The 19,237-nt window shown below is 40.6% G+C and overlaps 2 protein-coding genes and 2 non-coding genes across 6 annotated transcripts; 3 read left to right on the top strand and 1 right to left on the bottom strand.

Annotated features, from left to right (window-relative positions):
- Positions 1-956: 956 nt before the first annotated feature.
- NDUFS1 (NADH:ubiquinone oxidoreductase core subunit S1) lies at positions 957-14,666 on the bottom strand. 3 transcript variants are annotated; one of them, XM_085228556.1, is made up of 19 exons: positions 14,451-14,666; positions 14,193-14,272; positions 13,954-14,045; positions 12,109-12,216; positions 10,954-11,030; positions 10,781-10,862; positions 10,539-10,669; positions 9,667-9,852; positions 9,081-9,215; positions 8,636-8,750; positions 7,517-7,662; positions 6,904-7,032; positions 5,622-5,751; positions 5,010-5,170; positions 3,568-3,722; positions 2,776-2,951; positions 1,893-2,027; positions 1,617-1,689; positions 957-1,322 (listed from the first exon to the last, which is right to left on the bottom strand). In XM_085228556.1, exons 2-19 carry the CDS (start codon positions 14,254-14,256, stop codon positions 1,231-1,233), a joined length of 2,187 nt encoding a protein of 728 aa, XP_085084682.1. In that variant the 5' UTR covers positions 14,257-14,272; positions 14,451-14,666; the 3' UTR covers positions 957-1,230. The 3 variants fall into 3 exon arrangements, with proteins under 3 accessions (XP_085084682.1, XP_010711802.1, XP_019472597.1); XM_010713500.3 differs by having other exon boundaries at positions 14,193-14,665; XM_019617052.3 differs by lacking the exons at positions 13,954-14,045; positions 14,193-14,272; positions 14,451-14,666 and adding an exon at positions 13,060-13,218.
- Positions 14,667-15,038: 372 nt separating this feature from the next.
- Positions 15,039-18,623, top strand: EEF1B2 (eukaryotic translation elongation factor 1 beta 2). Its single transcript, XM_003207500.5, has 6 exons — positions 15,039-15,174; positions 15,384-15,506; positions 16,641-16,764; positions 17,123-17,189; positions 17,930-18,055; positions 18,433-18,623. The coding sequence occupies exons 1-6, from the start codon at positions 15,095-15,097 to the stop codon at positions 18,585-18,587; spliced, it is 675 nt and encodes a 224-aa protein (XP_003207548.1). The 5' UTR covers positions 15,039-15,094; the 3' UTR covers positions 18,588-18,623.
- LOC116216865 (small nucleolar RNA SNORD51) lies at positions 16,971-17,049 on the top strand. The gene has a single exon (XR_004160426.1). It is a non-coding gene; the product is annotated as a small nucleolar RNA SNORD51 (small nucleolar RNA).
- LOC116216866 (small nucleolar RNA SNORA41) lies at positions 17,558-17,691 on the top strand. Its single transcript, XR_004160427.1, has one exon. It is a non-coding gene; the product is annotated as a small nucleolar RNA SNORA41 (small nucleolar RNA).
- Positions 18,624-19,237: the final 614 nt, after the last annotated feature.

The following is a 19,237-nucleotide window of genomic DNA, read 5'->3' as shown; positions in this document are numbered from 1 at the left end:
CTGACCCTGTTGATAACTGGAAAATGGCAGGCTTGGTTGAGCAACATCCTGTGCTTGGTTGGGGTAAGGCAGACTGGGCAAAGCTGAGGAAAGCAGGAAGAGGCTTCTTCCTTGGGAGGAGGAAAAGAACCTTTAAAACGCTACTTGTTATTGAAAAATGTCAAAGATGAAAGAAAGAGCTTTATGAAAGTTAAGAATTCTAGAGCAGCATTCGTATGAACTCAGTATTATTCTACCCTGGAAAAAACATAAGTCTTCCTTGTGAAAGAAACTAAAAAAAGTTAGAAGTAATGACCTTGTAACAGTGCTTCAATCTGCAGATTCCTAGAAGGATTCTTCTATACCTTAATTACTCTAGTACCTTATTACTGGGGTACCTAACCTTCTAAACTCAGATTATCCATCATTCTGTAGCACTGAGCAGATACTCACTGTTCTGAAGTCATTGCAAAGCTTTAAAATGAAACCCCAGTCTCCTCTTTCACTTTGCTATAAAAACATCAGTGCACAGAGGAACTATAGTGAGATTTTTTTCTTGTATTGGTACAGCTGAAGGCCTTTTATCTTTTGCTAAGTTTTAAAAAGTTTAACACTTCAAAGCTGTGTGTAAATTGCTTTCTCTTTCTCACAACATAAAAATATTTCTTCCTTTGAGTAGTTTTCTCAACTGCCAACAAAATGGAGAAACACATCAAAATATCTAGAGGAGCGGTAGGTAAACACTGACACAAACCAGGTACGTTTGACTGAAAAGAGAGACAACTTGCTCTGAAAGTGCAAGACCAAAGTAGAGTGTTTACATCCTCATGAGTGTTTAAAATACCTAGATGCTCTGGAAAGTTACAATCTAGTGTTTAGGCTTCAAAAAAAAAAAAAATTGTTCTTGGCAAATCAAAACTTCTACTGGGGCTGAGTTGCCTACTGAGATTTCATACAAGAAGCATGAGCTTTATAAATTACATGGGTAATGGCTTGTTTAATATTATAATTTATTTGTATACAATCATCATATATGCAGCCTCTAGATACAGCAAGTTGAATGCTGCATGTTCTCTCCAGCCACAAGAGTCCTATATTATGGGACCATGTGAACTGATGAAAATGTGAATGAAAAAGGAAATGCCACTGCCTAGCAAATAGCTTCTGGGAAAAAAAGAAAAAAAAAGTATTGGTCACAGCTATTAACTGCAACAAATACTTGGATGGAGGTGGTAGCGGTTTGATCAGTAACTAGCAGCTTGCCGGCTCTTCCACTGCATGAGCACCTTCAACAACAGCTTTCACACACTTGGCCATTGTCTGGGATGCTCTACTGATGGAATCTGCAGAAAAAGGAAGACAAAACCACTTATATGTAAACTATTAATTTTTCAGCATATGCAGATTTACACAGCCAATACAAAAATATGTAGTACAGGACTGCATACAAAGATGAGAAAGACAAATGCCTTATTCTTTGTAGAAATGCCAAGTCATCTTTTATGAGAAAATTTTGAAGGAAGAGTCAAATTCAACATATATTAGTGGAAAGCTTTAAACACCTCATAAAAACCATACTGTAAAGCAAAGTAAGATGTATTGCAGGTTTCAGAATGGAAAAGTCATCCTCTACATACCTGTCATATAGAAGTCTTTTATTGTGAGCTGAGGTGGAACAAGAGGATCAGCAAGAAGCTGCTGCTTTACTAACTGTGGCAAGAAAGGAAGAAAAATGAAATTAAGCAGCTTTATGATAGGAATTTGGTACCAAAGTATTTCTGCTGTGAAATCTGCATTCACTGTTAAGTATAGATCTCATTAGACGCACAGTACTATGTATGAAGGTGGCTCATTTTCTTAAAAAGCATTCACCTGTGTAACAGCATTAGACCATGCGTAAGTGTTTTGGTTACCTTTGATAATTCATTTGCCTGCTTGAAGTAGTTAGCCTCCTCCACATCATCATATCGGACCAGGTTAGGAGAGACTTCTTCTAAACGCTTCCGTATTTCATCAAGGTTCTCATAAGGCAAGGTCAAACCAGCCAGCTGAGAAATTCACAGAAAGAAATGCTATCAAATCCGTATGTTCAATACATAGTATTTTAATTACCAAGCCATTAGCACACTTAAAGTAAAAAAATAAATAAATCAGGAAAACTATGCTCCTGAAAACACTAGCAGTTCTAACATATCGACTGAAGCCTTTACAGCAATCACAGTATTCTATGAGCTTTTGACGCATACAGTTAAAACTACCTCATGGTAAAAGAGAAAAATAATAATTAAAAAAAAAATCAGGAAAAACAAAGAAGACAGAATATTTTCATACATGTATATAACCTTGCTTGCACTTTCCCTTGTTTTCTACCGAATGTGATGGAAGTTGATGTTATTATCAATGCATCACTTCCAGTGACTTCTACACATGTTTGTGTCTTTCCTGATACCAGATCCTGTCCCAAGCATTACTGTTCTTTCTAAAAGCAAGAAATTGTATTCTCCCATCAGTTTGCTCTAAAGCACATCAGGAAGACCAGCAGAAATTCCAGACAGTTTCATCCAGTATACATTCCAATAGCATACAGCAGCTACAACATTAGTCCTAGCCATAAAAGGTAAACAGTATTATTCAGCTCACACAATAATGAAAGGATTCAATACAAAACACTGTTATATAAGACCACAAGCATATATTTCCCTGAAAACATACCATTTTGGAAACACTTTTCAATAGCAAAGGAACTTAACGACTCGCTATACTTTTACTAGAAGCAATTTATAGTGGAAACATTACCTCAGAGACAGCTCTAATGATTTTCCAGTCTTCCCTTGCCATCCCAGGAGGTGTTACTGCTACTCTTGTCTGCTGGGCCCTACCTTCAGTATTCACATATGTTGCTGCCTTCTCTGTGTATGCTGCTCCTGGGAGAATAACATCAGCCATGGGAGCTCCCATATCCCCATGATGTCCTAAATAGGTCAGCAAAAAAAAAAAAAAAAAAAAAAAAAAGCAGTAAACAGCAACATAAGACAAAGTAGAATACTTTAGTAAAGTAATATAGAATTTCTGTGTTCCCAGGAGGAAAAAGTTTGAGGTTCACTTAATCAGTGACACAAAGCATATTTTGATGACTTTTCTGAGGTCTTATCATACCTCATGTTGAGCCCATCACTTTGGTGATAAGTCTGCAAGCAGCAAAAAAAAAAAAAAAAAAAAAAAAAAAAAAGTGATTCAGCCTCTATAGCCATTCAGCTTAGTAGAACTCCTGGAACAGGGAGCTTAGCGAGTTAAGATAATACCATGTTTTGGTATGACAGAACAGCTGGGAACCAACATCTTTCTGCCAGGTCTGAAACTAAGCTGCACACTGTCTAACTGGTTTATATTCCCGTTAGTCACCAATAATTTCTTATTTCTACTTAAAAAGAAGTCTGTCAGTTGCATGTTGGAAGTTTCATTTCTTATCAGAAATGAAAGGCTATAATTTATCAAAGAGTCAGATACATTTCTAAGATTATGACACTGTGTAGGCTCTCTCTCCAGATTTTAGCTGACAACACTCCTAAATTTATATCTACTAATTACCTTGATAGATGATAAAGCAATCCTTTGGTAAATCCTGACGTGTTATACAACCAGAATCTGCTCCCAAGAGATACAATACTTTGGGAGGATTTTTCCTAATTGCCTCCACTCCTGGTTTGAAACCCAGGTCCAAAGCAGCTACCTGGCTTGCAACCCTGCAGGAACAAACATGACTGCAAGTTATTTCAGGATTTTCTCATCAGAACAGGCTTAACTTTTTGACCAAATATTTTGGACTGCTACATCTCTAACAGGACAAAATTGAAGCATAAAGGCAGCTGTGAGTTTTGAGAAAGTAGTTGACAGAGACTGACTGATGCCAATTCAACTCTTCCTGATGAATCCCACTTATTTAAGATGGGATAGCAGAACAAAGACAGACAATACAGTTCAAGACCTAGTAGTGGAGAGCCAACTTGTCATGTGGAACACCACAGTTCACATTTCAGCCATGACCTTTGCTTAGCAGGACTTTTTCCACAGGGCAGATGAAAGACTACCATGAACCACACTGATTCATCTTAATTTTAAGACCACCACTACATCACTACTCATTTATTCACACACAAAAAACATTCTTAAAATGAAGTTGCCACTCCTATTCTGCAGCATTTACTTTTCCATAATCCTACACAGTCAGGTACATGTTCATGGATATATTTAGAAATCTCTGTAGAGTACATATCTTTCAGTGTTACTGAAATAAAAAGTAAATTTCTCCCTTCATGCAAAATGAATTATTTTGGTATTAGAAGTTTGAGTTTCAACAGTAGGGTTTTACATTTCAGCTTCCTTGAGAGGACCAAGCATTGCTCTTGCTAAGGAATATTTGACAGAAGGACTTCGCTGCATCTCTGAATCTGAGAGCAACCGTACTTGCCGAAATCATTTTTCTTTTGCAGAAGTTGTCAGCATGACAGTCAGTTTCAGAACGAGTGGGGAAGGACTTCCACAAGAGAAGCTTGCCTACTGAATTAATAATAGCACTAAGGTGAAAAGCTTTAAGGTGCATATACCATTCAGTTATGAACTTGCACATAAAAGAAATAAGAGGCCATACTATTTAGATGAGCTTGCAATGCTGTTTTTCTTTACCGAGATAAGAAGCCATCATTTAGCAAACGACAGTGGTCTGCCCTGCCTTTTACTGGGCACTTTGGAACGTTAAGCTCTTTGTAATTTGTCCCTCTAAATTTACATTAAATTCCATAGTTAAAAGTGCAGAATAAGAGAATCTAACGTAATCTTGTTAAGAGCCTGATAAGTTTGCCAGGTCAAGAAACCCATTTTTGTTTATGCCTCTGCTAGTTACATTCCCTGCAGGTTCTAACCTAATAAAGCATTTGAGTATACACAAATGTGTATGCATATGTTAAGGTAACTTGTGTAGGGCCAGCATTAAGTGAACGAAAACAGCCCCCCTAAAAAGCTTTAAAGCAAACCTGTGAAGGATGTTCATAACTTTCCAATCAGAACCAACACCGCTCTTAGTCCTGGCATTTTGTGCAATGGTGGAAACTGCAGCATGGATAGCTGCTCCGTCACTGCGCTGCAGTGCTGCACTTCCTACCACCACCACTGGCTTTTTAGCTTGGTTGAGGACCTGTGAAGGATCAAGGCATGAATTCTAAGGCTCTGATGACTATTCTTAGTGCAGATAATATAATAGATAGCATAATTTCTACGTGAGTCTTCCATGCAAAACTACAGTTCTGAAATAGTCTTTATTGCTAAATGAAACAATTACAAGAGAAATGACAGTAGGTACCCTGTTAGTACAGAACTATACTCCAGACTCCTAAGTGGAAACAGCAGTGGCTGGTACAGCCTGTTTCACATCAAGAAATATTTCAGGAGTTTCCTGCACCAGAAAGTTTTTACGTAACGTATTAAACAGTTCACACATGCCTAGTGAACACCAATCGCTATCTCTGCATTTAATTAAAAGCTAATAACCCTATACACAGTACTTCTGATTAAGTCTGTCTCTGTGAGGAATCCAGACTGTTATTCAATGTATCTGAACTCTTGATAGATTCAGAAGAAGCGCGTACCTTGCAGAATGCGTGTTTCCCAGAAGCAATGTCCTGAAGTATCTGTGGGGATTCTCCCAGATGATCATACGTGTAGGTCAAATTCACAGCAGAGCCAACAAGGGCCACGTGCAAGTCATTGTGAAGCCAGCTGAAAACACAGCAAGTGTTACACAAAAGAAATACAAGATTTTAGTCAACCAAACCCACTGATATAATTTCCCAAAATAGGATGCAAATTCTTTCAAAACAGTTTAAATATAACTCACTGTTTTAATAAAATGTGGCTTAACATTATTATTTTGGGCAAGCTCATGGTTTTTAGAGCCATTTCTCTATATACGTTCTGGGACTAATGCAACAGCACACCTTATGAAAGTTCAGACCTCAGTCCTCCATTCAAACTTTTGCCAATTTAATGGGAAAAAAAACATGCACAAAATGAGGTGCTGCACCTTTAAGGCATCTTTTACAGTGTTAAGCAAAAACAAGCAAAGAAAATAGAAAAAAAACTCATCCACTGCTAATATTAAGATTATTCTTTTGTTTAACTCTGTTACTTCAGAATTGAAATTAGAATCATTCACAGAAGAGTTCTGGATTGGAATGTTTTAGAAATCCACTTGCTTATTTGATACAAAGAAAAATGTTGCTGTTAGAAATTTCTTTTTTGCAGTTTCTCATAGCACAGTCTTACAAGAAACAGGTTTTCCATAAATTTAATTGCATTTTTCTTTTCATCTCAACGTTTTGAAGGTTGTCACTGTTTAAAATGATGCACTTTAGAAAAATCCCCGAACATTAGGTAGGACAGGGCTTTTTTAACTTCAGTGATCACCCACTGATGCATCTTGTTAAAGACGAATTAGCAGTGTTCAAAAGAAATGGCTCCACTGCTTGTCAAAGAAAACATTACATTTGAATTACTGTTACTAATCAGAAAGCCTAGTTTGTTAAAACAGTGATATAAAAAGGAGCAAAGTGATGCTGAAAACTGTTCTTTAAAGAGTTATGCTTTAACAAGCAACTTTAAGACAAAGTCTGAGGTGTCTGTGTTACGTAAGAAAGGAATAAATGAGCGTATGAATCTCTGTAAAACAAAGTGAAAATGAACAAAACACAGCTGTACACTACAGGAAGAAGAGACACCCCTTGTCTACATGTCCCCTTTTAATAAAGGGTGAACTAAATCCACCAGGTCCACCTGAATGAATGCCTGCAACTTACTGCCTGCAGCTCCAGTAGAGCACTGCGCCAAATCCAGATGCATTTGCATGCTTGTTTACCACCAAGGGATACAAACCTCTTTCGAATTCTAGCATTAAAAAGCGGTGCCTCAAAGCGTGGATTGGTGCCAACCAGAAGCAGGACGTCTGCCTCCTCCACTCCAGCAATCTTGGTATTAAGCAGGTAGTTAGAGCGTAAATCTGTGCTGTAACAGTGACATAAGAAAGAAGCAAGGCAGTGAACATTCAGGGAAGGAGTAAAGAAATAAATGTGAAAAAAAAAAAAAATGTAGATGCCCCAAATATATACTTTTTTTTAATCTCAGGAAAAAGATTTTTTATTCTGAATTACTAACCCAAATACAATCAGCAGCTTTCCTGAGTGTCAGAAACAGCAACCATGAGAAGAATTACAACACAGACAACTAAATAAAATGATTGAATTATCAAACTTATAACAAAATACAAAACTCTCAGCAGCTTGTTGTCAAACTGCAGCAGACTCAGTAAATGTGAAGCACACAAACCTTGCTGTAGTGGAGACTTCTGCCTCTGCTCACAATCAATACTCTATAACATGCTAACACATCAGCAATTACTATCCTTGGTCATCTCAGATTCTTACCATAAAATGATTAACAGACAGGAAAGTTTATTAACAATAATTTTGAACTTTGCCTGAATTCTTACCCAGCTCCAGTAGTAGGAAAGATCTCTTCTGTGCAGAGTGTATCGCAATTTACTCTATTCAGCAAGTCTTTTAGAGCTATTAGTGCTTCTGCATCCACCAGTCCTCCTACAATTGCTGCTACATCCTTACCTTGGACAGCCTTTAGCTGGAGGGATAGAAAGTATAAACATAAGCAAAAGAAACCACAGAAATGAATTCCCTTTGGGCCCAGGTAAATGCGTTACATTAGGACGAGCCAAAGACAGGCAGTCTACTAGCCTGGAGGAACACAAAAATCAGCAGTATGAGACTTCTGCAAGGCAGCAATTCCAACTCCTTCAGAGCTCACAACTGAAGCAAGGAACAACTCTATGCAGGGGTCTCTCGTTTGAATTATCAAACCTGACTGATTTTTATTTGGTGTTGTGAGGAAGACTAGTTAATGCTTTTATTTTAGTGAAGCTACAGCACAGACAAAAAACAAACTTCCATTGGACAAGCTCTGGTAGTAAACTCAATCCCCAGGCATTATCTGAGAAGCAATGACTTTCATAACAAATCCTGCTACTGTACCACAGAGTGAAACACCCAAGGAAAGTTCAATTACAGTTACTCAATTCTACTTCAACCCACATAAAATTTTAATCAAAATCCAGAGCAGTCATGCAGCACTTCATTTGAGCACCAGAATCAATCACTGCACACAGAGAGCAATGAGGCAGGCACGATTCAGAAAAAAGTAATTCAGAATTAATGGCTCCGATGGCGAAAGTGTTGATAGCACAATTTCAGTAAATTTAAAGATTCAGACAGATCAGAGTGATTTAAGAAAGGCACTTCCTCTTGGGATTCTGAAGGAGTAGTTTAGTTTGCTGTTTAAATACAGGCAGTGCATAATTTGGGGTATGTTCTTGAAATCACGATAAGGCAAAGTTCTTCAGGACGTCTAATCCACAAAATACTGAACCATATTCAAAAGATAACAGATTTAAGTGGAAGTACAATAGAAGCCAAATTCTTCCCACTAACCTTAGAGAAAAAAATCCTTTTCTATATAGCTCTTTCCCTATTAATCACTTTAACATGTCCAGCCCTAGAAATTAACTTTACATGCTATATATACTGAAAATTGCTCTTACCACACCAGCAACACGAGTTAACACATCCTCCCATGAAGCATAAACAAAGAGTCCTTTCTCATTTTTGATCATGGGCTGAGTAAGCCTCTGACGCTTCAGACCATCGTATGCAAACCTGAGTGAACACACTGATATTAGTAAAGAGCAAAAACACTGAATACTTTCTAAGACTATATTAAACAAAGTTTGAAGTTTGCAATTATTAGAAAAAGAATACAGGTTTTCCTTCTCCAAACTATGCAAAAAAAGGAAAATGCCACATAAATGAAAATACCACAAAACCCCATAGCCTCTGTTATCAGAAGTATGTTTTACCAATTACTCTTCACTGTATCTTTCCAATAGTAACAGCAAAAATCAGGAGTCGGAGCTATTGTGCAGGTTTCTGGTTTTTAAGTGTGCCTATGTGTGCATAAATGCATGTGTGCAAATATCTCCCACACACCTTGTTTTGTCAGATATCCATTCCTCATTGATATCTTCATGCAGCCTCGGCAATATTCTCATCACCTCTCCAGTCCTTGTGCTCACTACAATGTTGCTTCCAACTGCATCAAGAACATCAATGGACTCTACCTTCCTATTCAGGAGAATAAACAAAGCATTTGGAGTTTCCTTTAGACTAACAGCAGACAACTGCATAATAAATATTAAAAAATAATCAAGTGCTATAGAGTTAGCTTTAGACTTACAGTAAAGAGGTTTGTGTCAAAGATATTTTAAATAATTTGATTTTAATTAGTTTCAATTTTTCTTTATACACATCTTTCTAGTAAGTATAATCTCAAAGATTATGAGCATAATCTAAAAAATTAAAACTAAGTGTAGTTTATAACTATACCCAGAAACTGGCATTTTTCCTTTTCAAGAAAGATTTCTGAGTCAGTAACAATGTTAGATTTAGTCTACTAAGAGTTCTACAATTAAAAAAAAAAATCAGAAAAAATCTTTGGATCCAGATGTGGGCATATTGTCAGACAAAGCGTAATAGGAAAAACAGAGAAAGTTGCACAGTAAGCTGAGACACACACCTTGTCTCCCATGGGCGCGCAGTAAAGGCATAAGGCTTGGAGGTAAGTGCACCAACGGGACAGATGTCAATAATATTCCCTGATAACTCAGACATGAACATCTTTTCAACATAGGTACCAACTTGCATGTCATTTCCTCTTCCAGTTGTTCCCAAGTCATCTACACCTGCGACCTCACTAGCAAATCTGGTAGATACAATAAGATTGAAAAATAAATTTGGAATGCTTAACAGCAACACAGCACATTTTTTCCAACACTCTTTCTGAAGATGAGAGAGTTAGCCTTCATTCTCATACCTGAAGAAAGAACTACTACTTAAATACATTCAGCAGTGCCATCTCACGCAGGACTGTACATCTGTTGAAACTCATTTAGATGGGGCTACAAAAATTAGGTGTAGTTAAATCAAAACACCACAGTAGTTCAGTGGTCACTGAACTTCACAGTTAAATTCTAAGATAAGCTGTACCTAAGAACTTCTAGAAAGAAGTAGAAAGGTATGTTGTATTCTTTTTCCATCTGGCTCAAGTTGCTGGTACTGAATTTCAGAACCACAAAACAGCTGAGGCTGTTACCAGAGGCTGTCAAGAATAAATATATCTTGCAGTTCTGGCTGAGGAAGTCACCAGTTCTGTCTAATAGAGTGCCAACTTCACTCCATTCTGGCCATCTCTCTCTCTGCTTCCTTTGACAGCTGTACGGCAGCTCTGGGAAAACAGCCATCAGTCCCTATCAGAAAAGGTTCTTAAGTACAATTAGAAAACGAAAAAAAAAAATGTTGGCTGCCCCTCACATTTCTTTTACAAGTAACAAGTTTATACAGATACTCCTGCTCAAGTACTCTTTCCAGTGAAAAAATAAAGGACATTACCTGATACACCGAGTGCACTGTATACACCGAGTCATGATTGTTTTGACTAATGGGCCAATGTTCTTGTCCTCAACAGCACGTTTTCCCTCTCTAAATCTACTCCTATCACTGCCAAACATCATTGATTGATCCTAGAACAGACAATGAAAAAAAATATATATGTATCCAGACTACTGGACAGTACAATTTAACCTAAGGCAAGACATTAATACATGTCTACAACATTTAAATGAATGTTGTACCTGTAAGTCACATTCTCCACCCTGATCACAGATAGGACAGTCCAGTGGGTGATTTGCCAGCAGGAATTCCATTACACCCTCTCTGTTGGGTTCAGGAATAGAGTTAATGTCCACTCCATACCCATTAGCAGACAGTACAAGTAATCAGCCACAGGTGACTAAAATAAAGGTACCTTGCTTTCCTGGACTTCTCAGAATTCGTCAGAATGTTCCAGCCCTTCATAACTGGCATGGCACAAGCAGCTACTGGCTGCAATCATCATAAACAGCAAGCATGAGCACAGCATATTTCTTCTCAGTATGGGCATAAATCCCAGCCTCCCCCCCGAATTCTGACATAGGCATCTGCTATTAATTTAACACATAGTAGAAATAAAAAGGTATCTGCACTAAAAAAGAAAAAAAGGAAAACCCAACCAATACAGAGTCACTAGAAGTCATATTTACTAATAACATGCTGTAAAAAAAGGTTAAATAATTGAGGTACATTATTTCAAAAACCTCTAGTTCTGAAGTTGAAAGCACATATTATTTAGCTACTGGGCACTTATTTGGATACAACAGTCTTGGAATAAAACTTTTCACAAGATGAATGCAAAATTATTAAAAACTCCTGCTCAGAAATTGAATCCTTCCTGCCTTCCACTCACATTATGACACAGATCATCATTTCAGTCTGCAATGATGCAACACTACCAGAGATACAAAGCTCAAACTGTTGAATTTGAGCTGATGTGAGCTAGAGAGTTTCACATGGGTACATAAATGTTTATTTAAATGCCCAATCCAAAATTCCAAAAGAATCCTTAAGTATCTAACTGGACTTCATAGAACAACACTGCTGAAGGCAGCAGTCAATCCTAAAGTTAATTACTATTTTACAGGGGACTTCAATGGTACACAATGCACTAAAATACAAAGTAGTAACTACAGTCCTTCCTTAGCTAGAGCAAACATGCAAGTGCTAATCCTATGGCAGAACAAGTGTTCTGCTTGTGTGCTATCAACTGAAAATCCACAGGCGAAGCTTGAATTATGTAACAAAAACATATCTGAAAATATATACAGCTATCAAATGCTCATCTCCAGCAGCAAGATAATCCATAAGAAATGGAGTGATTGACCACAGGTCTAAAAAGTAGACAATCACTGCAACCCAGCATAACTTAGTCTTAATGCATATATGACACAGAGATTAACTTAAAAGTGGGAAAAAGGAAAAATCTGCTTGAAGCAGCTGAATTATAGTAACTTCTGTGCTTAAGATTATGAAAAACAAGTATGAAGCACAGCAGAAAACTGTACTTCTTATGGAATATACACAGTACCTTTGGAGCTTTCTCTATTTCCACAAGACACATCCTACAGTTTCCAGCAACAGAGAGACGGTCATGGTAACAAAACCGCGGTATCTGAATTCCAGCCTTCTCACAGGCCTACACAGAATGAAGAACAAAAGGAAATTAAGTTTTAGTTACATCTTCCAGTAAGATCTTATAACATACAGGACATACAGCTGAAGTTTCTTCCAAAGAGCGGCAGTTTTAGTGCTCAGAAATACAGTGCTTTCAACCTTTCAACTCAAAAGAACTCCTAGCTTCTGTAGGAATAAGTTTTAAAAACTGTAAACAAGCAGCAATATGTAAAGGTTATTAATAATAGATATGATTATTTTTCAACACAAGGCCTAGCTGAGGAAGTGAGAGTTGTTCTTTCATTCTTTCCTCAAAAGTTGAAGAAGTCTGTTTATTAGATAGAACCCCAGAAGCAAAAATAAAGTTTTAAAGAAAAAAGGCGCTATTTGAAAAAAAAAAAAGTATATAAAAAAGGAAAACCTGAAAGACATATAAGAAAGAATGGGCATTATGACTTCAGAAAGTTCAACAAAATGGGTACTCAGCATGAATGTACAGGGGCACTATCAGTCTTCAATCTCAGCAGAAACTTAAGCCCAAAGAAGCATTCTTCCATGCTATGTCTGAAGAGGCAACACAATGGGTCAGACAATAGATTTCCTGAGAATGGATGAAGCCACTTTTTGCCTACAGTCCTCCCTCCCCTCCCCCCATATCATAGGATTTCTGCTAGAGCACTAGCTTCAGGTGACACAAAAACCACCACAGAATTATTTGTGTAGGTATCACCACTGAGAAGTCGTCATCAATTAATTAGTGATTTGTACCTGTAGCAATTGGACAGATCAGTACAATAAGAGTATTAGCACAAAAGAAAGGTGTACCATAAGGGAATGGAAAAAAAAAAAAAAAAAAATTCCTTACCCATATTGGAAGAGTGCAGGTTCACAGGAGAAAACTCCACCAAGGAGGAATCTCAAGAAAGAGATCCTTTCCCCAGTGGGGGTCAGCCCTTAAATGAGGTCTAAGAGAGGTGCAGTCAGGCTCCACCCCTTCCTGTCACACAGGGCTGCACCTCCTTTCCCTAGGAGCTCAATCAGTGGTTCAGGCCGTGACTCAACAGTTCCCGTACAGTATCCAAAGAGTGAGGGTTCTACCTTGAAATAAAGGCTATGTTCTAATTCATTACACTGTACCCCCACTGAATGGCCGCTTGAAAAGATGTCAGACTGGAGAATGATGTACTTGAAATTTTGGCCTGAAAAGTAGCAAAAATGAGCATAAGCTGGGAGATCCAGGGTCTGCTATTCCCCACAGCAGAAAGAATGGAAGCAGTGCAGGAACAGCATTTTGGACTATAAGAACTAGTAACCAAAAGCAATCCCTTGTTTGCCTCAGACACCACTTTAAGGAACAAAATCAGCAGATGATGATGCTCAGTTCAGCCATTAGACAACTGCTGCAGCTTCTAGAATCTAGAGCTAGAATTTGCAGCTTATGGAGTTTGCCATAGCTGAATAGCATTCTGAGCTGGAACTTCATCCAGAACTTATTTAAGCCTGTTCTTGTACGTATTACTTCAGCCTCGCAGATTGGATTCAACCTGAAATCGGAGGCACGCAAGGCCAGGCTGGACCGGCCGCGGGCAGCCCGACGTGAGTGGCAGCCCCGCCCACAGCAGGGAGGGGCTTTAAGGTCCCTTTCAAACCCAACCAATCGGTAATTTTAAGATTTTAAGGGCTTCTGCAAGCGAGAACCCAAATGCCGCAAAGAGCCGCGACGGAGGCGCAGTAAAGCCTCGCCGTGCGGCGCCCGCACCTGCAGCACCGTGGTTCCGGGGTCCACCAGCACGGGCTGGCCGTCCACAAACACCTCGATCTGGTTGCTGGCTGCCGTGGCAGTCGTGCGGCCTGAAAGACAGGGAAAAGTTTTCGTGGCAAACCCTTCCCCGGCTGCCGGATGCCGACGGGCAGACCCCGCATCCGCCGCGGTCACACGGAGCCGACGCGACTCCGGTCCCGCACACCTCCCGCCGGCAGCGGGCCGGCACCACTTACCGCGCAGTGCGGAGGCCGGCGCGGCTGCGGCGAGGGCCGTGCGGAGGGCGGGCAGGCGCAGCATGGCTCTGTGCGGAGCTCTGCGGGAGAGAAGCGGCGCGGAACGCCTCGCGGCTCGCTACAAACGCGCCAAGTAACGCGCGCGGCCCGGGGTCACCTTGCGGGCGGCTCCGCCGGCAGCACCCGGCCCGCCTCGCGGCACTTCGAGGGCGGCGGGAGGAAGGCGCCGGGCCCGCGGCTGCAGCCCAGCGGCCCTACCTCGCGGAGGAGCTGATCCCGTTACCGGCGGGCGCGGGACGGCCGGCGGAGACGGCTCGGCCTTACCCGTCCGCCTCAGCCCCTATGGCGACCGCCTCGGCCCTTTCCGCCGCTCGTTCGGCAATCTCCGGGAACGAGTCGCCCGGCGCGCCCGATCGGCAATTTTCGGAACGGAGCTCTTCGGGTCGCTCCGCTAGGCTGCGCCCGTCGGCAATTTCCGCCTTCCCGCGAAACCCTCTCGGCCACCGTCAAACGTGCCGCTTCGGCAAGTTCCGCCTGTGCTACTGCCGCTGTCGTCGGCCGACTCCCGCTACTTCCGCTGGTGCAGCGAAGCGGGGGAGGGCGGGACGGGGATCGGTGTAGCATCGATCCAATACTGACAGGGCTCCCGAGCTCCACAAGTTCCGCTGTACATCTCACTCTAATCCATCTTCGCTCCTATGACGCCCAGTTTCCAGCACGCCCTGCGCTGGAGCGGCGCCCAGCCCGCCGGGAACTATTTCGGCGCTTTCCGGCGGAAGGATACGTGTGCGTGCGATGTCGCGGAGGGATCAGCCCTATATAAAGAGAGCGCAGGGACTGCTGGGCCTCTTTGCGCGGCGGCGGGGCTTCGGTGTGGGTTGGCGTAGCGCGCCGCTGCCGCCATGGGCTTTGGGGACCTAAAGTCCGCCGCCGGCCTGCGGGTCCTCAACGATTTCCTGGCCGACAAGAGCTACATCGAGGGGTGAGGGGCGGCGGGAGGGAGGCGGGCCGGGCCGGGCCGTGGTGAGGCCTGATGGGGTAGCAGCGGAGTGGCCCTGGGACACGCGTGTGCGTAAACCTCGTGTCGGGTGGGCGGGCGCTGAGCTGCTGCTGGGGCGCTGGCCGCCCCGTGCTCGGCGGAGTGGCCTTGCGGGCGTTGAGCACGGGGCTTACCTCGGCTTCCTCCTGCAGGTACGTGCCCTCCCAGGCCGACATAGCGGTCTTTGAAGCTGTCGGTGCCCCGCCTCCTGCGGAGTTGTTCCATGCTCTTCGGTGGTACAATCACATTAAGTCGTACGAAAAGCAAAAGGCGAGGTATGCTTAAACTGCAAAACGAACACATATGTGAATTGGTGTGCAGACTGTTGTGTTTCTTTCTGAGCTTAGAGAGGAAGGGGCTTTTTCTCTGCTGCTGCATGGCCTCTTGGAACAGAAACAAGAAACAGAGTTGAAGAAGCTGAATCTGCCTTTGTGCAGACTCTACAGGGCTCCTGTAGAAGCTTATAAGAAATCTTGGGTTTTGTTGCTGCCTCTTATTCAAGTGACTGTGCTGAAAGCTGGAAATTATTTATCAGTGATCTATGCCATATGGGCAGGATCAGAATTAGGAACTGTGAGAGAAGCCTGAAGACAAGAGGCAGAAATAAAGAAGGTGATTTATTCAGCATTTTAATCCCAGAAGGTGACACTAAATTGAAGATTGACAGTGAAGAAACACATGTGAAGAAAGGTGACTGTAAAAGCAAATGCTATCTCTTTTCTTTTAGCAATGTTAGTGTTCATGAAAGGTGCTGTATTGACATCCATGGTGACTGCAGGCCTCTCTGGAAAGGTACAGCATAGGCATTGTCAGTACTGCTGCCTTGCCACCTTTTTGTGCCTCAGTCCTCTTCTGGAGGGGCTCATGTGAAGTTGAGTGGCTCAGCTCTCAAACCCAAACAGGACTGAGATCATAAAGTTTCCTCAAAAAGCCCACTCTGGAAACTTCAGTTAATTACTGAAAATTAACTTTATGACATTTATAGCAGCAGTTCGCAGTAACAATAGGAAACTAATGGGATTTTGGTCCTTTGTGCACTGTCAACATGTTTTCTGTTACTACTAATTTAAACAAATGAAAGTATTTTTAGGGTAACAAATTGATAACTCCTCCTACACAAAATATATTGCAGATTCCATTATGGAAATTTTTACTATCCATATAGTCACACAGGGCAGCAAAATGACACAGGATCCATCAGTGATTAGATAGGCAATCTGTGTAGGATTTGCTGTAGTTTCAACTAAGGTGTTTTCAGAAGCATTGTTTTGTGGAAGGTTTTCAAGTAGCAAAATTAACTTTTTTTGTTCTTATCACAGTGTTATTACTACGAATGTACTTACGAATAGCAATCAAGTAGTATTTCTACAAATACAAATAATAGGTTCTTAATACCTGTTTTCCTTTAGTTTGCCAGGAATAAAGAAGGCTTTGGGGAAATATGGTCCTGCTGATGTTGAGGACACAACAGGTGCAGCCACAGATAGCAAAGATGATGATGACATTGATCTTTTTGGATCTGATGATGAAGAGGTATTGGTGACTCTTTTGTTTTAGTTTTATACATATATATTTAAGAACCACCTGGATAGGCAAGTGTTTACCTTACTAGTTTAGGTTATTTTGATTTGCGACTTCAATAACATACTGTTCAGGATCTTCAAACTCCAATGTCTTTGTTGAATGTAACAGAAGAACTCTCCATTAGAAAGAAATATGGGTTGAAATGTCTGCTTTGACTGGTTACATGATGAATAAAACAAAAATCACCATCTTTCGGCTGACAGCTGTGATGATTTGTTTTTTCCTGAGTAGATGCCAGTCAAACTAATAATGCCTTAAAGATCCAGGGGTTTGGTGCTGTTTTTGTGACTTTGTGTTTCTGTTTCAGGAAAGCGAAGAAGCTAAGAAACTGAGGGAAGAACGCCTGGCCCAGTATGAATCAAAGAAGTCCAAAAGTATGCCTTTGAATAATGTTGACCTTTTTATGAATTTGAACAGGATGATTAGAAATAGTGTTTGGAATAGATAAACTTCACTGGAATGAAGCGGAAGTAGTTTGCTTCACCTGAATGGTCTGTGAGCTTAGCCTTTCCTATAGCAAATCACTGAACTTTAGCATGCTTTTTGTCCTGCCTATTACACCTTTGTTTATCTTTGATGAAGAAGCTAAGCTTTTTCTCTGCAAAAAGAACTCTGAGATCTTATTTGAATAAAACAGATGCAAAGTAGTATAAAATGCATCTGCATAAGAATTCTAGCTGACTAATCTAAGAAAGGCAATCAGGAGTTAGTTATGAAAGGAAAGGCTGTTGAATGCAAGTTCCTCCACAGTTACTGGTCTGAAACTGTTCAGGACTGTAGCAGTTGCAGTATTCCCTCTGTGGAAGATAAACTGTTACGTAGTATTAAGCTCCTTCTCAGATCCTCTAAGAAGGACTTTCTATGTAACAAACAATGTTAGTTTGTTATCTTTTCAGAGTATTTTTTGAAAACATGCATCTACACCTTAAACATCAGGATATATATTTTCAGAACCCTTAAAAATGCATGTTGGTACAAAAGGCCTGAGTTACGAGGGTTTTTTTTATTAAGCTGGGAGAGTTAGTCTTGTAAAGTTAGTTTTGCAAGCATATTCTTGAGCTCCCTGAAAATTTCCTAGCTGTTAATAGAGATTTTCCTTTTTTTCTTTCTTCAGAACCAGCTGTTGTTGCCAAATCATCAATCTTGCTTGATGTGAAACCTTGGGATGATGAGACAGACATGGCCAAATTAGAGGAGTGCGTTCGAAGCATTCAAGCAGATGGCTTGGTCTGGGGGTCTTGTAAGTAAAATTCAAAGTGGGGGGAAATGGTGATCATGTGATCTGCTAGGGTGCTGTATGTCCATCTGTGATAATGTAGGTAGCTAAAATAGAGAATTAACTGCCATGCTGCACAGAGTATGTGTAGCGTGAGCTGTGCATGCGTGGTGCTTGGTGAACTAGCACCCACTAAATAGCAAACTGATGTTCTTTGCATAATCTCACGAGTGATAATTTAAAAGGGGTTAGTCAGAAAGCTGCTAGGGCAGTAGCAAGGTTAAGATTCAAATAAGCACACCTTTCAGATCAACTTGTTGATTAATGCTGTCAGCCACTTACATCTTTGACTTGAATTTTCAAGCGAGGAGTGTTTAATGCTTTTTTGTTTTGTTTTGCAGCCAAGCTAGTACCCGTTGGCTATGGTATCAAAAAGCTTCAGATTCAGTGTGTTGTTGAAGATGATAAAGTTGGAACAGACATGCTGGAAGAAAGAATAACAGCTTTTGAAGATTATGTACAATCAATGGATGTAGCTGCTTTCAACAAGATCTAAGCCTTGATATATCTAGAATAAATATAATTGCAAAAATTGGGCCATGTCTGTCGTTAATTCAAAGTCATAGTGCAATCCAGTTTGTTAATGTAAAATTTGATTGATGGGTAAAGTAGAAGCTAAAAAATGGGATTTTAGGATTGTTCCAGCATCACAGTACCTAGTGCCAGAGCAAAGAGAGAGTTGACAGTTGCCATATGTCTAGGCTTAACATTTACATGGCTTTAAATATCTGAAATGCCCTTTCCTCTATTTTAGGCAGAGCTACATCTTTGGATACTTGTATTTAATCTGGAAGGAGAGATGCTTTCAGGGAGAAGCACAGGGCTGTAGCACTTTTTTTCGAGAGAAATATAAATTTTGTATAGAAAGGATAGTGAATAACCAAATAGCTGTATGGTGGCCTTTTTCTTTTGAAAGCTACAGTTTAACTGTCACTAAGGGAATGAAGACAAAGATAAGGAAGTTAAAAGCAACAAGGACTGCAGTGCATTGGAGATTATGTGGTGAAATGTACTTTTTGATTTGACTTGAGACTGCCAGGGTAACTTCTCACCATCTCCAGTTGTGTAGACCTTAGATTTTTTTTCTCCTGAAGTGTTTAAAAATAAAAAATAGAAATAACCTCAAATTTTGCATTTGAGGGGGGG

Source organism: Meleagris gallopavo, chromosome 7 (genome assembly GCF_905368555.1).
Source record: "Meleagris gallopavo chromosome 7, MGAL_WU_HG_1.1, whole genome shotgun sequence".
NCBI lineage: Eukaryota > Metazoa > Chordata > Aves > Galliformes > Phasianidae > Meleagris > Meleagris gallopavo.
Note: the sequence above shows the minus strand (reverse complement) of the source record. Positions and strands in the feature narration are given on the sequence as shown.